Source organism: Leptodactylus fuscus, chromosome 1, assembly GCF_031893055.1.
Source record: "Leptodactylus fuscus isolate aLepFus1 chromosome 1, aLepFus1.hap2, whole genome shotgun sequence".
Classification (NCBI taxonomy): Eukaryota; Metazoa; Chordata; class Amphibia; order Anura; family Leptodactylidae; genus Leptodactylus; species Leptodactylus fuscus.
The window spans coordinates 218,872,096-218,896,914 of NC_134265.1; the positions used below are offsets into that span (position 1 = coordinate 218,872,096).

General features: G+C 44.3%; 1 protein-coding gene across 1 annotated transcript in view; it reads left to right on the forward strand.

Moving 5' to 3' along the window:
* IL12RB1 (interleukin 12 receptor subunit beta 1) overlaps positions 1-24,819 on the forward strand; it is a 112,597-nt gene that overhangs the window by 18,761 nt on the left and 69,017 nt on the right. Inside the window, exons 4-5 of the mRNA XM_075282265.1 lie at positions 13,261-13,434; positions 24,062-24,207. Of these exons, the coding sequence (XP_075138366.1) occupies positions 13,261-13,434; positions 24,062-24,207 (320 nt within the window). The remainder of the gene's footprint in view (positions 1-13,260; positions 13,435-24,061; positions 24,208-24,819) is intronic.

Sequence of the window (24,819 nt, forward strand, 5' to 3'; positions counted from 1 at the left end):
TGATTTTGCTACTCCAAGCATGTCTGCTATCTCTCTGATGGATTTTTTCTTTTTTTTCAGCCTCAGGATGTTCTGCTTCACCTCAATTGAGAGTTCCTTTGACCGCATGTTGTCTGGTCACAGCAACAGCTTCCAAATGCAAAACCACACACCTGGAATCAACCCCAGACCTTTTAACTACTTCATTGATTACAGGTTTATGAGGGAGACGCCTTCAGAGTTAATTGCAGCCCTTAGAGTCCATTGTCCAATTACTTTTGGTCCCTTGAAAAAGAGGAGGCTATGCATTACAGAGCTATGATTCCTAAACCCTTTCTCCGATTTGGATGTGGAAACTCTCATATTGCAGCTGGGAGTGTGCACTTTCAGCCCATATTATATATATAATTGTATTTCTGAACATGTTTTAGTAAACAGCTAAAATAACAAAACTTGTGTCACTGTCCAAATATTTCTGGCCCTAACTGTAAATACTGCACCCCTAATGACCCCTTATATAAATGACCACCCCCTTATATTCATCGTGTCCAGTAATGACCCCTGTGATGGCCCTTTGATGTATATCCCTCTTTGAGGAATTTTTGCCCATGTACTGTATATTGCTGATGATTCAGGATCTGCAGACTCTATTATGCTACATTGTCTTAAAGAGATGTTCCTCCTGTGTCCCATTAAACCATATGTCTGTTAGTGCCTACGTCGTCGTTTACCTATATTGATCAGCTCATGTTTACTGCTGTGTAGTGTTCCTATTGTCTGCTTCCCCAGCTAGTCCCAAATAACAGTGCTCTGGTTGCCTGGGAACAAAGGAGGAAGAGTTGGGTTGGAGTGAGGGCTACACTACAGCCTAAATAAGTCTGCATCTGGAGGACTTCTTGGTCATTCAGTAAGGAGGCAGCTAGGAGATAGCTGGGGTGTCCCTTCTATACAAGAAAAACCTCTGCACCTTCTCCAAAACCATGCATCTCCTTGGAGATGTGAGGACACATGTCGTGTTGTTGACTTAAGGAAGTTCCCTGTGGCTAAATAGTGGAAGCCTCAGTGAACCAGACTGCAGATTTGTTTGGTATTTTTCTCTTTTAAACCCATTTTATTTTTCTGTATTGTATTCCTTGTTTTTACCTGTATTCGCTTGACCATCCTCTGATATGTATTCTGTATACATTAGCGGCAAGTACCGACCCACTTGGGTTAATAAATATATAAATCTCATGAATGAAATCTCATTTCATGTTCTCCTATGAACCTAGGCACTCACGGGGGGTGAGTGGAAGGTAAGAGGGGTGACCGCAGGTAGGCCAAGCGGCTTGGCAAAGTGGCATCCTTCACAACCCCTTATATAAATTATGCCCCTTAATGACACCTTATATAGTAACCTCCCCCCTTATAGTCATAATGTTCCCATGTTAGCGCTTACATAAATGACCTCCCTTATTTTCATAATGCCCCCTTATATAAATGACCCCCCATCGGCCTAATTCTCCCTAATGAATCCTCCGATATAGTTGTAATTCCCCCCATCCTTTATACTATTAAATTACCCACAAATGCGCGAAGAAAACAAAACAAGAAATTTATACTCACCTACCTGTGATACTTTGATGAACGGAGCAGCCACCGCCTCCTCCCTGTCCACACAAGACATCTGCCTCTCAGCTGTGACGTCACTGCGTCCGCCTATGCCAAGAAGCAGACATTCACTGTCTGTGGTCTCTGCGTCTTATAAACTGCAGGCCTGAAGTGGCTTGCGGTTTACAAGACAGATATTTGCAGGATACATTGTCTGCAGACACCGATCTAGTAAATAGTAAAGCATGTATTAATGGCAGTCCCAGGGTGGGCCCCACAGAATCAGTGGGCCCAAAGCAGACACAGGTATCTAATCCTCACCTATTTGGCATTGTGCTCAGTGGCGTGTATCTAATCCTCCGGTGTGTGGTATTATGTGAAGACGCTTGTATTCAATCCCCCGGCGTGTGGTAATGTGTGCAGATGCGCATATCTAATCCTCTGGCATGTGGAAATGTGTGCAGATGTGCATATCTAAGATACTGTGTGTAGAAGCACGTATCTAATACTACGGCATGTGGTACTGTGTGCAGACGTGTGTTTCTAATCCTCTGGCATGTGGTACTGTGTGCAGATGCACATATCTAATCCTCCCCTGTGTGGTACTGTATATAGATGCGCGTATCTAATCCTCTGGCAATGGTACTATGTGAATACATGTGTATCTAATCCTCCGGCGTGTTGAACTGTGTGCAGATGTGTGTATCTAATCCTCCCCTGTGTGGTATTGTGTGAAGATGTGCGTATCTAATCCTCCCTCGTGTGGTACTATGTGCAGACACACGTATCTAATCCTTCAGCGTGTGGAACTGGGTGCAGACGCGCATACCTAATCCTCAGTCATGTGGTACTGTGTGCAGACGCACGTATCTAATCCTCCCCTGTATGGAACTGTGTGTAGATGTGCGTATCTAATCCTATGGCATGTGGTACTATGCGCAGACACGTATATCTAATCCTCTGGCGTGTAGAACTGTGTGCAGACGCACATATGTAATCCTCTGGCGTGTGGTATTGTGTGCAGACGAGCTAATCTAATCCTCCCCCGTGTGGTACTGTGTGCTGAGACGTGTATATAATTCTCTGGCATGTGCAGAGGCATGTATCTAATTCTCCAAAGTGTGGTACTGTGTGCAGACGCACGTATCTAATCCTCCCCTGTGTGGTATTGTGTGAAAAGGTGCGTATCTAATCCTATGGCGCATGGCATGGTGTGTAGACGCGCGTATCTAATCTTACGGCATGTTCAACTGTGTGCAGACACGCATATCCAATCTTCTGGCATGTGGTACTGTGTGCAGACGCATATATCCAATCCTCCGGTGTATGGTACTGTGTGCAGACGCGCGTATCTAATCCTCTGGCGTGTGAAACTGTGTGCAGATGCACATATCTAATACTACAACATGTAGTACTGTGTGAAGACGTGCATTTCTCTTCCTCTGGTGTGTGGAACTGTCTGCAGATGTGCGTATCCAATCCTCTGGTGTGTGGTACTATGTGCAGATTCGCATATCTAATCCTCCCCCCTTGTGGTACTGTGTGTAGATGCATGTATCTAATCCTCTGGCAGTGGTACTATGTGAATACACGCATATCTAATCCTCCGGCGTGTTGAACTGTGTGCAGATGTGCGTGTCTAATCCTCCCCTGTGTGGTATTGTGTGAAGAGGTGCGTATCTAAATCTCCCTCGTTTGGTACTTTGTGCAGACACTCTTATCTAATCCTTCAGCATGTGGAACTGTGTGCAGACACGCATATCTAATCCTCCCCTGTGTGGTATTGTGTGAAGAGGCGCGTATCTAATCCTATGGCGTGTGGAACTGTGCGTAGACGCACATATCTAATCCTACGGCGTGTGGTACTGTGTGCAGAGGAATGTATCTAATCCTCCAAAGTGTGCTACTGTGTGCAGACATGTGTATCTAATCCTCTGGTGTGTAGAACTGTGTGCAGATGCTCCTCTTCCTGGCGCCCTTAGTGGTTGCCTCGATACAGGGCTCCAAGCTGGGAGCAACCTTATCTTTCCTTTCTCACTCTTTTTCTCTGTATCTTCAAAAATCCTGTAACCAAGAAACTAGCACTATGAATTAGCAACTATAAATCGAATGGAAGACCCTGTGGAGTTTTTTGTTCCTTTTGTTTCTATTGTAAAGCATGGACTCAAGACCTGGTTCAGCTGGTTTCTTGTGTCTACACATGTGCCTGTTACCATCCCCCCAGGACACCATGCGGCATGGAGGAAAACCTACATGGAAGTGTGGACTTCTTCGTTCAAGGAGATGATTTTTGGCGTCTATTGCTGATGTGTGAAGATGCTACAGCTGACTGGTATTTCTTTCTATTACTGTGGACACGTGGGACTCTGCTACAGCCTGGAAACCTACCATCACCCACCTACCCCAGGAGTTATGGAAGCATGGCAAGAGAGCAGCACCCTGTATATCTGGATGGCTTCAGACTTCTTTGGGGAAGTAGAAGACAGTGGTAAGGAGGAAGGAGGAGGAGGAGGAGGGCTTGTGATGAGGGACATTTAGGGCATTTTTTTGTGGTTAATGGACAATAGTGCTGATGCAAGATACCGAACTATCAGCTGTGAGCAGGAGATCTCACTACCTACCAAAGGAACTGCCACATGTTATCATGATAGCTGCATATGTCCCCCACCTCTGCAAAAATGTTTTTCTGCCTGTTATATCTACATGCTGTGACCCCCCTCCTCGTGTCCTCCAACCACATTCGGCTGTATTATTAACATCACTCCACACAGAGAACTAAATGATCCTGCAGTGTGTCTGTGTTTCTTTCGTTTTTGTTGCTAAGATTCATAGGATTTCTCTATCTGCCATGAGCTTCTATGTGTTTCTCTCTTGTTATATACTACTGTACCATCTATGAAACTGTATCATTGAAATTTCCCCATTGTGGGACTATTAAAGGAATATCTTATCTTATAAAATCTTCTGGCATGTAGTACTGTGTGCAGATGCATGTATCCAATCCCCCGGCATATGGTACTGTGTGCAGACACGTATATCTAATCCTCTGGCGTGTTAAACGGTGTGCAGACACACGTATCTAATACTACGGCATGTGGTACTGTGTGCAGACGTGCGTTTCTAATCCTCTGGCGTGTGGAACTGTGTGCAGATGTGCGTATCCAATCCTCTGGTGTGTGGTACTGTGTGCAGATGCGCGTATCTAATCCTCCCCCGTGTGGTACTTTGTGTAGACATGCGTATCTAATCCTCTGGTGGTAGTACTACTGTATGTGAAGAAATGCATATCTAATCCTCCAGTGTTTTGAACTGTGTGCAGATGTGCGTATCTAATCGTCCCCATGTGGTACTTTGTGCAGACACACGTATCTAATCCTTCAGCATGTGGAACTGTGTGCAGTCGCGCATATCTAATCCTCGGTTGTGTGCACATGTATGTAATCCTCCCCTGTGTGGTATTGTGTGAAGAGGCGTGTATCTAATCCTATGGCGTGTACAACTGTGTGCAGATGCGCAAATCTAATGCTCTGGCATGTGGAACTGTGTGCAGACACGCGTATCTAATCCTACGGCATGTGGTACTGTGTGCAGACGTGCATATCTAATCCTCCCCCGTGTGGTACTGTGTGTGTAGACGTGCATATCTAATCCTCTGGCGGTGGTACTACTGTATGTGAAAAAATGCATATCTAATCCTGCGGCGTTTTGAGCTGTGTACAGATGTGCGTATCTAATCCTCCCCTGTGTGGTATTGTGTGAAGAAGTGCGTATCTAAATCTCCCCGTGTGATACTTTGTGCAGACACACATATCTAATCCTTCAGCGTGTGGAACTGTGTGCAGTCGCGCATATCTAATTCTCAGTTGTGTGGCACTGTGTGCAGACACACGTATCTAATCCTCCCCTGTGTGGTATTGTGTGAAGAGGCATGTATCTAATACTATGGCGTGTACAACTGTGTGCAGATTCATGTATCCAATCCCCCGGCGTGTGGTACTGTGTGCAGACGCACATATCTAATCCTTCATTGTGTGGAGCTGTGTGCAGAAGCGTGTATTTAATACTCTGGTGTGTGGGACTGTGTGCAGACTTGTGTATCTAATCTTCTGGCGTGTGATACTGTGTGTTGATCTGTGTATCTAATCCTCTGATGTGTGTATCTCAGTTTGGATATCAGTGTTGGATTGTGCATGTGGAGTCTTGTCTTAAACCTTCCTGGATACCTGAAGTATCTTTGTACCAAATTTGGTGAAGATCGGTCCAGTTGTTTGGTCGTGCAAAGAGAACAGACAGGCAAGAATTCATTATTATAATATAGAGAGATATATCTCTCTATATTATAAAAATGAATTTTGTCTGTCTATCTGTCTGTCTGTCTATTCTCTATGCGCAACCAAACGACTGGACCGATCCTCACCAAATTTGGTACAGAGATACTTCAAGTATCCGGGAAGGTTTAAGACAAGACTCCAACTCGCTCAGATGTACCGTTCCGGAGATCCAGCTTTCCCAACACCCTGACCTCCCTATTAGCCAAAACAAACCTGCAAGTCTTTCACCCATATTCCAAGTGCAATACACACGGTCACTCCACATGTACAATCCAACACTGATATCCAAACTGCGATACACGCATCAGAGGATTAGATACACAGGTAAGAACCCAGTATCACATGCCAGAGGATTAGATACACGTGTCTGCACACAGTTCCACAAGCCAAAAGATTAGATATGTGCGTCTGCACACAGTTCCACACGCCAGAGGATTAAATATGCACGTCTGCACACACTTCCACAAGCCGAAAGATTAGATATGTGCGTCTGCACACAGTTCCACATGCCGAAGGATTAGATACATGCATCTGCAGACAGTTCCACATGCCAGAGGATTAGATACGCACATCTGCACAAAGTACCACACGCCAGAGGATTGGATACACAGGTCAGTACACAGTATCACACGCCAGACGATTAGATGTGCACATCTGCACACAGTTCCACAACCCAAAGGATTAGATACACACGTCTGCACACAGTTCCACACGCCGAAGGATTAGATACGTGTGTCTGCACAAAGTACCACATGCTGGAGGATTAGATACACAGGTCAGCACACAGTATCACACTCCAGAAGATTAGATACATGCATCTGAACACAGTCCACATGCCAAAGGATTAGATACGCATGTCTACACACAGTTTCACATGGATTAGATATGTATGTCTGCACAAAGTACCACACGCCAGAGGATTAGATACGTGCATCTGCACACAGTACCACAAGATGGAGGATTAGATACACACGTCTTAACACAATATCACATGTCGCAGGATTACATACGCACATCTGCACACAGTTCCACATGTGCAGGATTAGATATCCATTACTGCACACAATATAATAGCCGAAGGATTGGATACATGCAAATGCACACAGTTATACACGCATCTATACATGGTTCCACATGCCACAGGATTAGATACGATCATCTGCACAAAGTACCACACGATGGAGGATTAGATACACACATCTGCACATAGTTCCACATGCCAAAGGATTAGATACTTGTGTCTGCACACAGTTCCACATGCCAGAGGATTAGATACACACGTCTGGACAAAGTACCCCATGCCAGAGGATTAGATACACAGGTCAGCATACAGTATCAAACGCCAGAGGATTAGATATGCGCGTCTTCACACAGTACCACACGCTGGACGATTAGATACGTACGTCTGCACACAGTAGCACACGCCAGAGGATTAGATACGCAAGTCTTCCCACAGTTCCACACACCGTAGGATTAGATACGCGCCACTGCACACAATATCACACGCTGGAGGATTAGATATGCAAGTCTTGGATTGGATATACGCCAATGCACACAGTTACACACGCCACAGTATTAGATATGCGAATCTACACACAATTCCACATGCCAGAGGATTATATACGCAAGTCTTCGTACAGTACCACACGCCAGAGGATTAGATACGTGCATCTATACACAGTTCCACATGCTGCAGGATTAGATACGCGCATCTGCGCACAGTTCCACATGCTGGAGTTTTAGATACCCATGTCTTTACACGATACCACATAATGGAGGATTAGATACACGCCACTGCACACAATACCACACGGAGGAGGTTTAGATACACACTATTGCACACAATACCACATGGGGTGGGTTAGATACATGTGTCTGTACACAGTTTCACGCGCCAGAGGATTAGATACACGCATCTGCACACAGTACCACACGCTGGAGAATTAGATACACAAGTCAGCACACAGTACCACATGCCAGAGGATTAGATATGGACGTCTGCACACAGGACCACACGCTGGAGGATTAGATACACAAATCAGCACACAATTCTACATGCTGGAGGATTAGATATGCGCTTATGCACACAGTACCAAGCGCCAGAGGATTAGATACACGCGTCTTCACACAAATCCACATGCCAGAGGATTAAATATGCGCCTCTGCACACAATACCACACAGGGGAGGATTAGATATGCGCCACTGCACACAGTACCATTCGCCAGAGGATTAGATATGCACCAATGCACACAATACCACACAGGGGAGGTTTAGATACGCACCACTGCACACAGTACCATTCTCCAGATGATTAGATACGCGACACTGCACACAATACCATGTGGTAGAGGATTAGATACACTGCACTCCACACAGTACCACATGCCAGTGGAATAGATACGTGCGTCAGCACACAGTACCACACGCTGGAGGATTAGATACACGGCTCTGCACAGAGTACCACATATTAGAGTTTTACTCCAGGTTTCCATAGCAACCCAGCCATTTTTCTTCACTACTTTATGTAAGCCTTAAATGGGCAGGGCACTGTGAATGACACTGTTACACAAGGTCACATACATACAGCTTTACTCTAGGTCTCCATAACAACCGATCGCAGGTTTTTCACTGATATCTGAAATGAGATACACATAATCACATAAACCAAGTGGAAACCCAGTGGATCCCATTAAAGTCTATTGGGTCAGCGGGTTTCCGAAGATAACCACTTTTTTAAGCGTATTAGGTTTCTGTTTAGACCTAGCATTAATAGTCATATCTTGATCATGCACACTTTTACTGCCCCAAGGTGAGAGAAGCAAATCTCATCTCTTGACTGCTTTAAAAAGCAGGGCTGTCTATGTTGATTTCATTCCAGTCTAAAAAGAACTCTGGCTCAATTCCAAAGAGAAAGAGAAGACTACCTGTGGCAGATTAATTGAGACTAGTGTTTCATACACCATTCTCAAAGGCCAGGACCAGTGCAAAGTATGCCTGACACCAAGAGGCTCTGGCATCTTACTAAGTCAGAGACCAGTCAGCAACTGGAGTAGAATTCTTGTATAACTCAAGGCAGAGAACTGGCGTGAATTATAAAAAATATGTCAGATCATTGCATCCCCACTCCACCTTGCACTCTCGACGACGTTAGCAAAAAGTGGCGAGCGAGTGACTAGTCGATGCGAGTCATATTTGGTGCAAGAAAGGGCCTAAGATGGAATACATTATCACATACGCAAGCAAACTGGCGTAAAGCATTGATAATTTCCTTTAACAGTGAAATAACAGCAGTCTCCTCTCCCTCTGGCAGGGTCGTACTATCAACTCAGCAGCTATCTGCAGTGGTTTGTTCCTATAAAGGCAAAGCATGCCAGAAACGAATACTATTCCTCACAGACTAACAAAAATGTACAAATGTTTGCAGTGTTACTTGTGGGGCACAATACACACTGTAGGTCTACATAGAACGCTTCATTTTTTTTAATTTCACGAGTTACAGTAATTATAAAAAATTGTGTGCAAAGGTGAATATAACCTGTAAACCTTTAATATCACCCTTGTATATAGTATTCCCAGAAAACACACAGACTGGTGAATGCTGCACTGTTGAAAGAAATGTTTGTGTACAGTACTGAGCAAAAGTTATAGGCATGGGGGATGCTGCAAAATAAGGCTGCTTTCAAAAATAGAAGTGTTAATTAGAGATGAGCGAACACTAAAATGTTCGAGGTTCGAAATTCGATTCGAACAGCCGCTCACTGTTCGAGTGTTCGAATGGGTTTCGAACCCCATTATAGTCTATGGGGAACATAAACTCGTTAAGGGGGAAACCCAAATTCGTGTCTGGAGGGTCACCAAGTCCACTATGACACCCCAGGAAATGATACCAACACCCTGGAATGACACTGGGACAGCAGGGGAAGCATGTCTGGGGGCATAAAAGTCACTTTATTTCATGGAAATCCCTGTCAGTTTGCGATTTTCGCAAGCTAACTTTTCCCCATAGAAATGCATTGGCCAGTGCTGATTGGCCAGAGTACGGAACTCGACCAATCAGCGCTGGCTCTGCTGGAGGAGGCGGAGTCTAAGATAGCTCCACACCAGTCTCCATTCAGGTCCGACCTTAGACTCCGCCTCCTCCGGCAGAGCCAGCGCTGATTGGCCGAAGGCTGGCCAATGCATTCCTATGCGAATGCAGACTTAGCAGTGCTGAGTCAGTTTTGCTCAACTACACATCTGATGCACACTCGGCACTGCTACATCAGATGTAGCAATCTGATGTAGCAGAGCCGAGGGTGCACTAGAACCCCTGTGCAAACTCAGTTCACGCTAATAGAATGCATTGGCCAGCGCTGATTGGCCAATGCATTCTATTAGCCCGATGAAGTAGAGCTGAATGTGTGTGCTAAGCACACACATTCAGCACTGCTTCATCAAGCCAATACAATGCATTAGCCAGTGCTGATTGGCCAGAGTACGGAATTCGGCCAATCAGCGCTGGCCAATGCATTCTATTAGCCCGATGAAGTAGAGCTGAATGTGTGTGCTAAGCACACACATTCAGCACTGCTTCATCAAGCCAATACAATGCATTAGCCAGTGCTGATTGGCCAGAGTACGGAATTCGGCCAATCAGCGCTGGCTCTGCTGGAGGAGGCGGAGTCTAAGGTCGCTCCACACCAGTCTCCATTCAGGTCCGACCTTAGACTCCGCCTCCTCCGGCAGAGCCAGCGCTGATTGGCCGAAGGCTGGCCAATGCATTCCTATGCGAATGCAGACTTAGCAGTGCTGAGTCAGTTTTGCTCAACTACACATCTGATGCACACTCGGCACTGCTACATCAGATGTAGCAATCTGATGTAGCAGAGCCGAGGGTGCACTAGAACCCCTGTGCAAACTCAGTTCACGCTAATAGAATGCATTGGCCAGCGCTGATTGGCCAATGCATTCTATTAGCCCGATGAAGTAGAGCTGAATGTGTGTGCTAAGCACACACATTCAGCACTGCTTCATCAAGCCAATACAATGCATTAGCCAGTGCTGATTGGCCAGAGTACGGAATTCGGCCAATCAGCGCTGGCTCTGCTGGAGGAGGCGGAGTCTAAGGTCGGACCTGAATGGAGACTGGTGTGGAGCGATCTTAGACTCCGCCTCCTCCAGCAGAGCCAGCGCTGATTGGCCGAATTCCGTACTCTGGCCAATCAGCACTGGCTAATTCATTGTATTGGCGTGATGAAGCAGTGCTGAATGTGTGTGCTTAGCACACACATTCAGCTCTACTTCATCGGGCTAATAGAATGCATTGGCCAGCGCTGATTGGCCGAATTCCGTACTCTGGCCAATCAGTGCTGGCCAATGCATTCTATTAGCTTGATGAAGCAGAGTGTGCACAAGGGTTCAAGCGCACCCTCGGCTCTGATGTAGCAGAGCCGAGGCTGCACAAGGGTTCAAGCGCACCCTCGGCTCTGATGTAGGAGAGCCGAGGGTGCACTTGAACCCTTGTGCAGCCTCGGCTCTGCTACATCAGAGCCGAGGGTGCGCTTGAACCCTTGTGCACACTCTGCTTCATCAAGCTAATAGAATGCATTGGCCAGCGTTGATTGGCCAATGTATTCTATTAGCCTGATGAAGTAGAGCTGAATGTGTGTGCTAAGCACACACATTCAGCTCTACTTCATCGGGCTAATAGAATGCATTGGCCAGCGCTGATTGGCCAGAGTACGGAACTCGACCAATCAGCGCTGGCTCTGCTGGAGGAGGCGGAGTCTAAGATCGCTCCACACCAGTCTCCATTCAGGTCCGACCTTAGACTCCGCCTCCTCCAGCAGAGCCAGCGCTGATTGGCCGAATTCCGTACTCTGGCCAATCAGCACTGGCTAATGCATTGTATTGGCTTGATGAAGCAGTGCTGAATGTGTGTGCTTAGCACACACATTCAGCTCTACTTCATCGGGCTAATAGAATACATTGGCCAATCAGCGCTGGCCAATGCATTCTATTAGCTTGATGAAGCAGAGTGTGCACAAGGGTTCAAGCGCACCCTCGGCTCTGATGTAGCAGAGCTGAGGGTGCACAAGGGTTCAAGTGCACCCTCGGCTCTCCTACATCAGAGCCGAGGGTGCGCTTGAACCCTTGTGCAGCCTCGGCTCTGCTACATCAGAGCCGAGGGTGCGCTTGAACCCTTGTGCACACTCTGCTTCATCAAGCTAATAGAATGCATTGGCCAGCACTGATTGGCCAGAGTACGGAATTCGGCCAATCAGCGCTGGCCAATGCATCCCTATGGGAAAAAGTTTATCTCACAAAAATCACAATTACACACCCGATAGAGCCCCAAAAAGTTATTTTTAATAACATCCCCCCCTAAATAAAGGTTATCCCTAGCTATCCCTGCCTGTACAGCTATCCCTGTCTCATAGTCACAAAGTTCACATTCTCATATGACCCGGATTTGAAATCCACTATTCGTCTAAAATGGAGGTCACCTGATTTCGGCAGCCAATGACTTTTTCCAATTTTTTTCAATGCCCCCAGTGTCGTAGTTCCTGTCCCACCTCCCCTGCGCTGTTATTGGTGCAAAAAAGGCGCCAGGGAAGGTGGGAGGGGAATCGAATTTTGGCGCACTTTACCACGTGGTGTTCGATTCGATTCGAACATTGCGAACACCCTGATATCCGATCGAACATGTGTTCGATAGAACACTGTTCGCTCATCTCTAGTGTTAATATTTTTTGTCAATTGACAATGTCATTTAGGTTTCTCTTTTTGACTTTCATATTTGACCAAAATAAACTATTAACACTTCTATTTTTTAAAGGGGCTCTATCATTGGGAAAAGTCATTTTTAACTCATCACATACTTGCATAGGCTTTAGAAAGGCTATTCCACACCTACCTTTAGTATGTAAATTGCCTCAGTGGTTTTTGAATAAGTCAGTTTTTATCCATATGCTAATTAGCCTTCTTCGTGCACCAGAAGTCTCACCGTGCACTCCTCTCTGCTGTGCTGATGACTCATCTCCCTGCTAGCATAAACAGACACTTCCGGTGCATGGAGAAAGCTAATTAGCATATGAATAAAAACGGACTTATTCAAAGACTACTGAGGCAATATACTGTACATACTAAAGGTAGGTGTGAAATCGCCTTTCTAAAGCCTATGCAAGAATGTGCTTAGCTAAAAATGACTTTTCCCAATGATAGAGCCCCTTTAAAGCATTCATATTTGCACAATAGTACATTTCTATTATCCATATCCATTATTAGTCTATCTTGTGATTTATTTACCATTTATTTCTTATACCAGTTTCTTAGAACTATTTTATAACAGATGTCCTCTCTCTCTCAGGCTCCACAGAGATAATATGGAATATGAATATGAATATGAATATTTTGATGTAGGAAAACCAACTTATTACATTTTGACTAATGATATGATACACATGCGGGAAAATATTTCTATAGCAGTAGAAGCGGAAGAAAATGGCCAGAGCTATACATCCAAAAAAATTACTCTCATTTTAGACAAAGCAGGTAAGTGACCCTTTTTTGTAACCCTGGAACTGTGGCATGCTTGTATACAGAGCTTCACTCAGTATTATAAGTTATGAAAGTACAGTAGCGTGCAAAAGTTTTAGGCAGCTGCGGGAAAAAGTACTACTAGGTAAAATTGCTTTAACATCTTTGAGATCTCAGGGTTGGTTTTAGACAAAGTAAGGCTTTGGGAAAAAATGAATAGTGGGGCCCCAAATACTGAAATATTGTACATACTACACGATGTGCCTCAGTTTCTATAACTGGTTCCTTGCATGGGTATTCCTAAGGTCTTTAAGACCGAGGCCCCACATTGCAAAAATGCTGTGTTTTCGTTACCTGCAAAGTAGATGAGATTCTGGCTATTGCATATTGAATATTGCAGGAAAAATATGCAGTGGAAAACTGCGTTTTGAAAAAAATTTTGGAAAATTGCAGCATGTCAACTATACCTGCAGAAATGCTGACTTTTTTTCTGTAGAAGTATAATAGGGGCAGAAAGGCCACACAGGAAAACTCTGTGAGATGGCAATGAAAAACGCAGAGGAAAAAACTGTGATGCGTTGCTGTAGTAAGCAGGTTGTTCCTATGAGGCTAGGTTCAGATCTGCATCAGAGACTCCACTGCAGAAACCAATGAAAATTAGCGGAGAGAAAATGTTCTGCACAGAAGACTTAAAAACCAGGGAAACCCGATAGACACCCAGCGGAACACAATTATAGTCTATGGCAGGAGTCTCAAACTCATGGCCTGCGGGCCAACTGCGGCCCTCGGGACAATAGTTTGTAGCCCCCACCTAAATACATAGCTCCCAACCATCCCGCATTTAGCAGGAAAGTCCCGCTATTATACTCCTGTCCCATGGTCCCACGCAGCTCCCTGCATGTCCCGCTATGTCCCTTTAGTGTTGTACTTAACAAACTTTCCTCCGATGACCCCCCCCCTCTTATAACAGCGATAAAAACGATGGTGATCGGTGGAAAGCTTGTACTACTGTGAACTGAAGGACCCGTGTGTGTAGGGAGGCGTATCTTATTGTGCTGGCCGGAAGATGAAGGGATGTGCCGTCTAAAGGTACTGAGAGGGGAGGGGAATGTGTGTGTCTGTGTGTGTGTCTGTGTCTCTGTGTGTGTGTCTGTGTTTGTGTCTGTGTGTCTCTCAGTAACCTAGGGGCGGAGATGGAAGGAGAACCTTATTCTGAGGGCAAAGATGGAAGGGGGACATGACACTAAGGCCACAGATGGAAGGGGAACATGAAACTGGGGGCAGAGATGAGGGGGGGCATGAAACTGGGGGCAGATGAAGGGGGGACATGAAACTGGGGGCAGATGGAGGGGGGCATGAAACTAGGGGCAGATGGAGGGGGACATGAAACTGGGGGCAGATGGAGGGATGACATGAAACTGGGGGCAGAGGGAGGGGGGACATGAAATGGGCAGATGAAGGGGGATATGAAACTGGGGGAGAAATGGTGGGGGAGATAAAATTACGGGTAAATGAAGGGGGGACTTAAACTGGGGACAACTGGAGGGGGCATTAAACCATGGGAGTAGCTGGAGGGGGACCTGTCTGCCTCTAGTTGCCCCCAGTTTAATGTCACCGTCTAGCTACCCCTACGGTTTAATGTCTGCTTCTAGCTGCCCGAGTTTAATGCCCCCCTCAAGTTGCCCCCAGTTTAATGTCCCACTTCAGCTGGCATTAATTTATTGCCCCCCTCCAACTACCCCCACTGTTTAATGTCCCCCTCCAGCTGCCCAAGTTTCATGTCCCCTCTAGTTTCCCCCAGTTTAAACTGGGGCACCAGGAGAAGGACTTAATACTGAGGAACAGTTGGAAGGGAACATTATAATGTGGGGACATATAATGTACGGGTGACTGTAGTAGGATTATACTGTGTGCGGGGGCACATGAAAAATGAATAAGAATGGGCGGAGTCAACATAAAAGTGGGTGGAGCTATATTTGCTGCAGTGCACATAGCTTGTGGAAAACCTGATGCAGCCCAGACTCACCCAGACTCCACTTCCAGAGGCCCCCGGTAAATTGAGTTTGAGAACCCTGGTCTATGGGTTTTACAGGTAAGAAACATGTTAGTGGACACGGTGTTGTAAATAAATTTATTTCCCTTTTTGGCAACAAAACCTGTGTGTGCGACAACATTTTTTGATTAATTTGATTGTGAGGTCGAAGGACCCTTTGACGTCTGCACCACACTTTCTAAATTTGTGAGTGTGCGGCACCATTGCCTTTTTTTCATTCGTGAACCTAGCCTAAGACATGTACTTCTCACTTGTAAGTGTCAGTGCCTTCCAATGACATACACTGCACCCCTGCCAGTTTCCTGGCTGAACAATGGTCCTGGAATACCAGGAGACATACCAGGGTAGGTGAGGAGCATTATATAGGATGTGGTGGTGGGCCCTGCAGCATCAGATATCACTTGGTTAGGGGCCATTTTCAGGCTACAAAGGGTGGCACTTCACAATGAGATTCAACAAGACAACTTCTAGAGAGCATAAGTTAGTAAAATGCCTATATCACTGTACGTAACTTGTACAGACTGTAAATACCTCCATATAGGATAAGTGTCTGCTGCTGATATTCCATTTCAGGCAACCAGCATCAGATTTTACTGATCTACTCCACAACAAAACCACTCAGACCTGCAGACAGGCATAGATTGGAGTGACCCAATTTTACAGGAGGGCTCAGTGCAAGTAGGCAGAGTAAATACAAGTATGCAGGGCCAGGAGAAGTAGCTACTCCATGTAAAGCAGTCCTATGTAAAGTAAATTTGCACAGAACTACTTTACAAGGAGGGAGAGACAACAATCTTAAAGGGGTTGTCCCTTAACAAGGATCCTATCTATACTGCTTGTTAATGTGCATTTAAGACTTTTCCTAAATACACTGCTTCAGCAAAACTACTTTGTTTGTCCACTATCTTAATTTATTCACTTCATTGTTGACACTGCGTTTCTATTAGAGATGAGCGAACGCCGTTCGATCGAATAGGTATTCGATTGAATATCATGGCATTCGATGTATTCGTTCACAATCGAATACAAGGTGGCATACGCAGTAAAAATTTGTGTCCCCTCCCACCTTCCCTGGCACGTTTTTTGCACCAATAACTGTGCAGGGCAGGTGGGACAGGAACTACGACAACGGAGGCAGTGAAAAAAATTTAAAAACCCATTGGCTGCCGAAAACATGTGACCTCCCATTCATAAGAATGGCCGCCGCCATATTCGAGTCATTTCAGTTTTGGAGTGATAGGGAGAGCTTGTTCTGAGGGCGATAAAGTGCTTTCATAGCTTTGGTTAGGCAAGAAATAACAGGTCTTTTCAGAGCTTAATACATAATGCAGCGTAGCAGCAGGGGACGTGGGCGAGGACGTGGACATGCATACCCAGCTGGGAGTCTAGTCCACAGTCCAGGTAATGGAGAGGGGCTGCCAGCAGTGTCTTTCGTCATTATGAGCAGGGGACGTGGGCTAGGATGTGGATACCCAGCTGTATATCCACTCCACAGTCCAGGTACTGGAGAGAAGCTGCCAGCACCCAATTTACTCTTCCTCCTCATACTCCTCCTCCTGCAGGTGGAATGATGTGTGTTGTACGACCCAACAAGATGCAGTGTCAGACACTAGAACGCCCACTATTCAACAGGACTGTAAGTTGTGTGTCCTATATTTCCTTATCTATGATTTCAGGTGATTGAGTATTGAAATCAATAAGTAATTCCATAAATTAAGGGAGCACGTGGTGCAGGCAATTTCATACCTTTTTTTTTTTTTTTTTTACAAACTCCTCATTTGTCACTGGAAAGGAAGGGAATACCTGTACTCTTAATCCCCAGGGTTTCAATTTCCACTTGACATAATTGTCAAGAAAGGTCCGATTCCGCCAGACTTAAGTACATCTGTGTAACAGATTCTGAAAGGGGCTCTATCATTGGGAAAAGTAATTTTTAGATAAGCACATCCTTGCATAGCTTTTAGAAAGGCTATTTCACACCTACCTTTTGTATGTAAATCGCCTCAGTAGATTTTGAATAAGTCCGTTTTTATTCATATGCTAATGAGCTTCCACCGTGCATCGGAAGTATCACTGCGCACTGTCTGCTCTATGTGTATGTACAGCAGATGGTGCTGTGCTGATGACTCATCTCTGCTGTACATATACATAGAGCAGACTGTGATCACAGACACTTCCGGTGCACGGTCGAAGCTCATTAGCATATGGATAAAAACTGACTTATTCAAACACTACTGAGGCTATGCAAGGATGTGCTTATCTAAAAATGTTTTTTTTTTTTCCAATGATAGAGCCTCTTTAATCTTATCCTGTAAATCTTGAATATTGCTCTGATCAGTAAAACCACATATTGTTGTTTCATCTTTGAATACTACATCCAATTGTGTCAACCACAAGAGTTCTCTTGTTCCGTATTTCATTGGGCCCGTGCCATGTAAATCTGTGAAAACACAGTAAATATTAACACCACCTCTAAAATACCACAAACAATAGTGAGAATATAGTATTGGCAAAAAAAAAAAGAAGAATTTATACCGTTCTCAAAAGTACATGACAAACGGCCCTAAAGAAAATACACCCAAAGGGAGCACCTAGCAACACAATAGACAACTGAAAAAATCTTTATGAATTGGTGCGATGAATCAAATCATAAAACATAAAAACATATGAAAAAAGTATCAAAATTTATGAAGACCATATTAAATGCATATCCATAGATATAAATACGTAAAATAGGTTAAACAAACAATATAAACAGATGTCAGACATACCATATGGAAGAGATAAAGGATCAGAATCCACCAATGCAAAATCCCATCAGTATAGTTAGTCAGCAATAGTGTGTAATCTTCAAATACACAGTGGCTTGCAAAGTATTCATACTCCTTGAACTTTTTCACATTTTGTCACCTTACAACCACAAACTTAAATGTATTTTATTGAGATTTAAGTGATAGACCAACACAAAGTAGTAGATAATTGTGAAGTGGAAGGAAAATGATACAAGATTTTCTAAATTTTAATCAAACAATACTCTGAAAAGTGTGACCTGCAAAACTATTCAGCCCCCCTGTACTCTGATATCTATATACAGTATATAAAACTCAAATTCTGTAGTAGTCTGCTCTATACAAATCCACAGTTCTCGCCCATTGGGAATTTTTTGTTTTTAAACTATTGTCTAATAAAAGATGGTTTTAATGGGAAACGTCCTAAAGGGATAGGGTCACTCTCCTGTTCGATATCGTATATGAATTAGAGGCACGTTACACTTCCAGTAACAATTTATTATAGTTTTACCACACACTGCACTGCAACTTGCCTTTGCACATTTTGACATACATCTAAAAAGCTCCAAAAACTAACCTGTTTTGGGGAGGGGAAACGCTACTTGCAAAATATATAGCAAAAAGTAATGGCTTTATATAAGTTATATGGTTTTATATGTCCTACTGGCTTGTTATTTTGGAGAAAAATTTGTGTTAGTGTGTCTGGTTAACAAGTGATGAAGTGGAATTCCAAAAAAAAAAAAAAAAAATCCCTATATGCAAGCTGAATGCACATACCAACACAGTGGTTTCTTTTTTAAATTTTGTTGTTATACCTACAGTGTGCCTGTGACACACAGTCAGAATGCCTGCGAGTTGGAAAGTAAATTGGTAAAAAATTTACTTTATAAAAAAAAGTCACCAAAAATGATCTATTTATGGGAGCTTTGAGAGGGCCTGCTCTGGCTCTGGGCTGGTCAGACATTCTCTCTCTGAATTTTACCTTCTCTTTGTCTCCCCTCCTCCGGGCCACAGACCTTCCTCCTTGGCTAAGTGGGAGGCAGATCTGAACTTGTCCTTTATGGGCTTGCAGTGCGCCGAGATCCTGAGTTTGCTCATAAGAGCTCGGTGGCTTGTAAGTACCAGGAGGCAGGCTATAAACTTTTAACCAGGTGGTACCATGTTCCATCTAAGTTACACAGGTTTTTCCTGTCTTCTTCTCCCATCTTTTTTAGGCGCCGCCCCCTGAGAGGCTGGCTGCCTTGATGCAGTGCTCCAAGCTGGGAGCAAACTTTTCTTTTCTTTTTCACTCTTTTTCTCTGTATCTTCAAGAATCCGGTAACCAAGCAATCTAGCACTATGAATTTAGCAACTATAAATCGAATGGAAGACCCTGTGGAGTTTTTTGTTCCTTTTGTTTCCATTGTAAAGCATGGACTCAAGACCTGGTTCAGCTGGTTTCCACATGTGCCTGTTACCATCCTTCCTGCTACCATACTTCTTCCTGCTCAATCTTTCAGATTTCTCATTCCTTGCCTACCTCAAGTCATCCTTGCGACACTTTGTAAACGCTGCCAGGGCTGTATCCCGGTTCTCTGGAAGTCGCCCCACCCTCCTACTCTTCATCATTGGATCCGCAAGGTGGAGGATATCCGGAGCCAGTGGCGTAACTAGGAATGGCGGGGCCCCATGGCGAACGTTTGACATGGTTCCCCCCCAACCGACACCGAAGATCTCGACCGACCCCCTCCTCTGCACTCTATTATGTCCCTTAGTAAGCCCTGCACATGGTATTATGTCCATTAGTGGCCCCTGCACACAGTATTATGTCCCATAGTGGCTCCTGCACACAGTATTATGTCCCTTAGTGGCCCCTGCACACAGTATTATGTCCCTTAGTGGCCCCTGCACACAGTATTATGTCCCTTAGTGGCCCCTGCACACAGTATTATGTCCCTTAGTGGCCCCTGCACACAGTATTATCCCCCATAGAGGCCCCTGCACACAGTATTATCCCCCATAGTGGCCCCTGCACACAGTATTAAAGCCCATAGTGGACACCCATAAACAATTATTTTACTCTTGGGTCTTTTCAGACCCGGGGGAATAAAAACATGAAAAATTACTGTTTCTTACCTGTCCCCCGCTCCGGCGTAGTCTTCTCCGCTGCCATCCTTGTTCTATGACGTCGGACGTCACATGACCTCGGAAGCAGGCCGGGTTCATGTGACATCAGAGACGTCAGACAAGAAGGAAGGAGGCCTGGCAGGATCGTGGAGAGGTAAGTAACAGTGTTTGTTATGTTCCCTTACCTCTCCCGGTCCGCCGATCATTATACTCGGGGGTCTGTTAATCCCCTCCTTCCCTCTCTATCTCCACCCCCCACCCCCCATTTTTTTTTCTTCTTTCCTTTTCTTTTACCACTTGTCTTTTTTGAAATGCCTTATAGTGGCCTTTTTTGGGTGGGGTTTGTGTTTTCCGTGGATTCAATGGTTGGATCCCATGTTCCATATCTGTGTGTGTTTGCTTGTGTTTTTTTTTATTGGTTGTAAATAAAGAATTTATTTAAAAAACAAACAAACAAACAACACTTTGGAGTCAAAAAGAACCTAGATTATCCTTGGGAGCAAGTGCCTATATAAATCACAATCTGAATTCCTTATCAGTAGGTCTTTGGAGTGTAGGAAGAAATCGGAATACCTGGAGAAAACCCACGCAAACATGGGGAGAACTCACTCCTTGCAAGGCTACATTGCTAACCACTGAGCTTCCTACCACGCATTATTAGCTGAGGCTGCACATTGCTGCCAGAAGCCAGGCTATGTCATAGAGCCATATACACAATACATATCACAGTGGCCATTTTTGTTTGCCTGAGAAGAATTGCAAAAATTTTAATCAAAACCACTTTGTTATGAATTGGTTCGCTCATCTCTATTTATGTTAATCAAAGTGTATTAAAGATTTTTAGATATAAAGAAACAAGGCAAAAACAGTGCGAACAGACAAATGGCGCGGAGGTCCGTAAGCCTCGTCTGTAAGCTCATCTCTATTATTCACAATATTGCTAATAGACTGTAAGGTTGGTCTGAAAGATTATTTATTTATTCAGTTTATTGAGATTTCTGTCCTAAAGGTTTTATTACTGGAAGGCAAGCTTGGACTCAAGTTTTTTTTGTATTGATCATTTAGACAGAAACCTCATTAACAGTAAGAATGTATAGTTGTTAGACAAGGAATTTGCTGACTTTGATGATTTCTTCTGAAATTTCTGCATGACAGTTGAAAGTGAAAATATAACTCAGCGTATTCAAGCTGAATGTGAAAATACAAGGATTAGTCATATCTGTGGGGGTGATGTGTGCTGTTACTTCTGTTCACATTTAACACATTAATACTGAATAGGAATCTAAAAGATGTATCAATGTACTCAATAATAAACAATAAAACACATGAATTATACAGGGATATAGCAATATGCTATAGCCATACCTCCCAACTTTTGAAAAAACAGAAAGAGGGATACAATTTAGCTCCTCCCCCTTTAACGTTAATTCCACTCATTCTCATTCATTTTTTATGTGCCCCCACACAGTATAATCCTCCTACAGTCACCCATATATTATATGTCCCCACAATATAATGTTCCCTTCCAACTTCCCCACAGTATTAAATCCCCCTCCTGGTGCCCCAGTTTAAAGTGCTGGAAACTAGCGGGAGACATTAAACAGTGGGAATAGTTGGAGGAGGACAATAAATTAATGGCAGCTGAAGTGGGACATTAAACTGGGGGCAACTAGAGGGAAACATTAAACTGGGGCAGCTGGAAGGGGACATTAAACCATAGGGGTAGCTGGTGGGTTACAGTAAACTGGGGGGCAACTAGAAGGGGACATTGAACCATAGGGCTAGCTGGAGAGTAACATTAAACTGGGGGCAACTAGAGGCAGACAAGTCCCCCTCCAGCTACTCTCACGGTTTAATGTCCCCCTCCAGTTGTCTCCAGTTTAATGTCTCCCTTAATATGCCTCCAGTTTAAGTGCCCCCCTTCATCTATGCCCAGCTTCATGTCCTCCCAACATCTCTGCCCACAGTTTCATGTCCCCCTCCATCTCTCCCCCCATTCCATATCCCACGTTCATCTTCCCCCAGTTTCATCTCCCCCTCTTTCTGTCCCCAGTTTCATCTCCCCCTCCATCTCTGGCCCCATTTTCATGTCCCCCCTCCATCTCTGGCCCCATTTTCATGTCCCCCCTCCATCTCTGGCCCCAGTTTCATATGCCCTCCCCCATCTCTGCCCCTAGTTTTATGGGCCCCCTCAATTTGCCCTCAAGGATTAACATAAAAAACAGTGATACTCACCTTTCCTCACTCCCCTGCCGCTCTGTCTGCAGTCTCACAGAGTTGTAGGTGCAATGTGAGTGATGTCTACCTCTCCAGGAGCCGGAGCACAGCGGTGAAGCAGCAGCTGAGTTGTGACAGTGCCAGTGTATTCAACTCATCTGCGTCCTCCCCCAAAAGCAATAGTTAATAGGGATAACTATAAAACTCTACACTAAATACCTTTCCCCTCCTTTCTAAATTACATAATTAATCAAAAATGTATTTTTTTTATGTTTTTTTGTGACCGCCCCAGGGACATTTTCTGGCTGACATCTGGTGACAATCCATTTCCCTATTCCTGGAAACGAATCATCACTACTACTCCCCCCCATCCACACCATCATAATTACCCATCTTTTTCCTGTCTAGGTTTCCTTCCACGGCGAATGGCTCCTCCTCCTTCGATGATGTCAGCACGCACATGTGCAATAGAGCCAGTATCCTGGCTTAGCGCTGAAGCCGACAATACATCTCTATTGTGCAAGCTGGGAATCTATACAATAGAGAATTATTGAAGGCTATAGCACAGTGCTGCGCATTCCTTGCAGAAGGAAGACCGGAAGAAGACAGGCAAAGTATAATAGGATACTGGGGTGGGCTGAGTGAGTTAGAACAGGCTAGCAGTGGGAGGAATAGGTAGAGAGACAGGGAGGAGGTGTTAGAGAAGGAAAGAGGGGAGGAGTGAGCTGGAGCTGGAGATAGTGTGAGAGCTTACCACTACCAGAATGCATTGCACAGAGTGATATGTTAGACTTAGATTCTAACCATATTTTGTAGAAGTTTCAGACTTGGCCCAAACCCAAAACCTTTGGGGCTTGCCAGCCATGAAGCACTAGTATAGGAGGCCTAAAGGAGGCAATTAAAAATAACAACTGTAAGCCGATGGCTGGTCAGGTAATGGAGGGGTGTACATTTCACCCAGACTATTAAGGTGGGTGAGATGAGAAAACTCCAGAAGGAATGTTTGTTCTCAGCAGACAACTTTCGTCTGCTGAGCATTTTTGGTAAATGCTCAGTATTGGGCTGGATTTTTAGGAATGGCAGTTAGGTTGGTAGTGGGACCTGCCATTCCACCCCCCTTCATTATATATAACGGCATATATATATATATATATATATATATATATATATATATGTATATTTAAAAGATTTTTGTTTTGTTTCTTGTTTTCCTGATGTTTCAAGGCTATATCAATGCCACTGGAAGTGCAGCTCTGACTCCTGAAATGACTGAAGTCGATGTATGTCAGGATTTGGGGCCCTGCTTTTAATTTTGCCTATGGCCACATTTTGTCTAAAATCAGCCCTGCTATTAAGTCATGTTTTAGTGTAGTCTTCAGAGGATCTGGAAATCTTGGTCTACACAGATTAATGCTAATATCTTGCCAGTCTTCTGCTATTTTGAAAAATTGTTCATTATTTGTTATTAATCCATTAGTAAAACTGGATCCTCCTGACCACAATAAAATCACCATGACTAGAGAAGGCAATAACATAACAGTTTCCTGGACAAGATCTGATCTCTTTCCTGTGTTCTTAAAGACCACAAAAGAAGTACGATATATGGAATCATCCTTGTATACGGTAAGATGTCTAACTTACTTTTCAAAAAAGTATAGTTTAGTGTTTTGCAAATAAAAATGCACTTTTCTTTTAAAATAGCAGTGTTCATACATATCCAAAAATCCAATAGGTATACATTTTAGCACATCAAACTGGATTACCTTGACCTCCACCTCCAGCTACATAGTACTTGGCCACCAGAGGTCCCATGCACACAGGCCAAGCCAGACTGTTAAATATGGTCTGTACATCAGCCGCTTTTCCTGGTACAAGCCTAGTCAGGAGACTAGTTCACATACTGCTAGAAAGCCGATAGGGTGGTATATTCAGGGCACTGTCGGTTTCCCGGTACAGTATGTGCCTCAGTGCTGGAGATATCGGTGCCGTTAGTTTGTAGGGCCCTGAAGTTGCCCTGAACCCATTTTGTAAACTATACCCCTCAAGGAATTTATCAAGTGGCATAGTGAGCTTTTTTTCATCCCTAGAGTGTTGCATTAACTTAGTGTACAGAAATGAATGCGAAGCTGGTAGTGAAAAGTTAAGATAATCCTTCAATAGTCCCACAATGGGGAAATTCAGTGTGATACAGCATCATGGATAGTACAGTAGTATATAGCAAGAGAGGAACACATA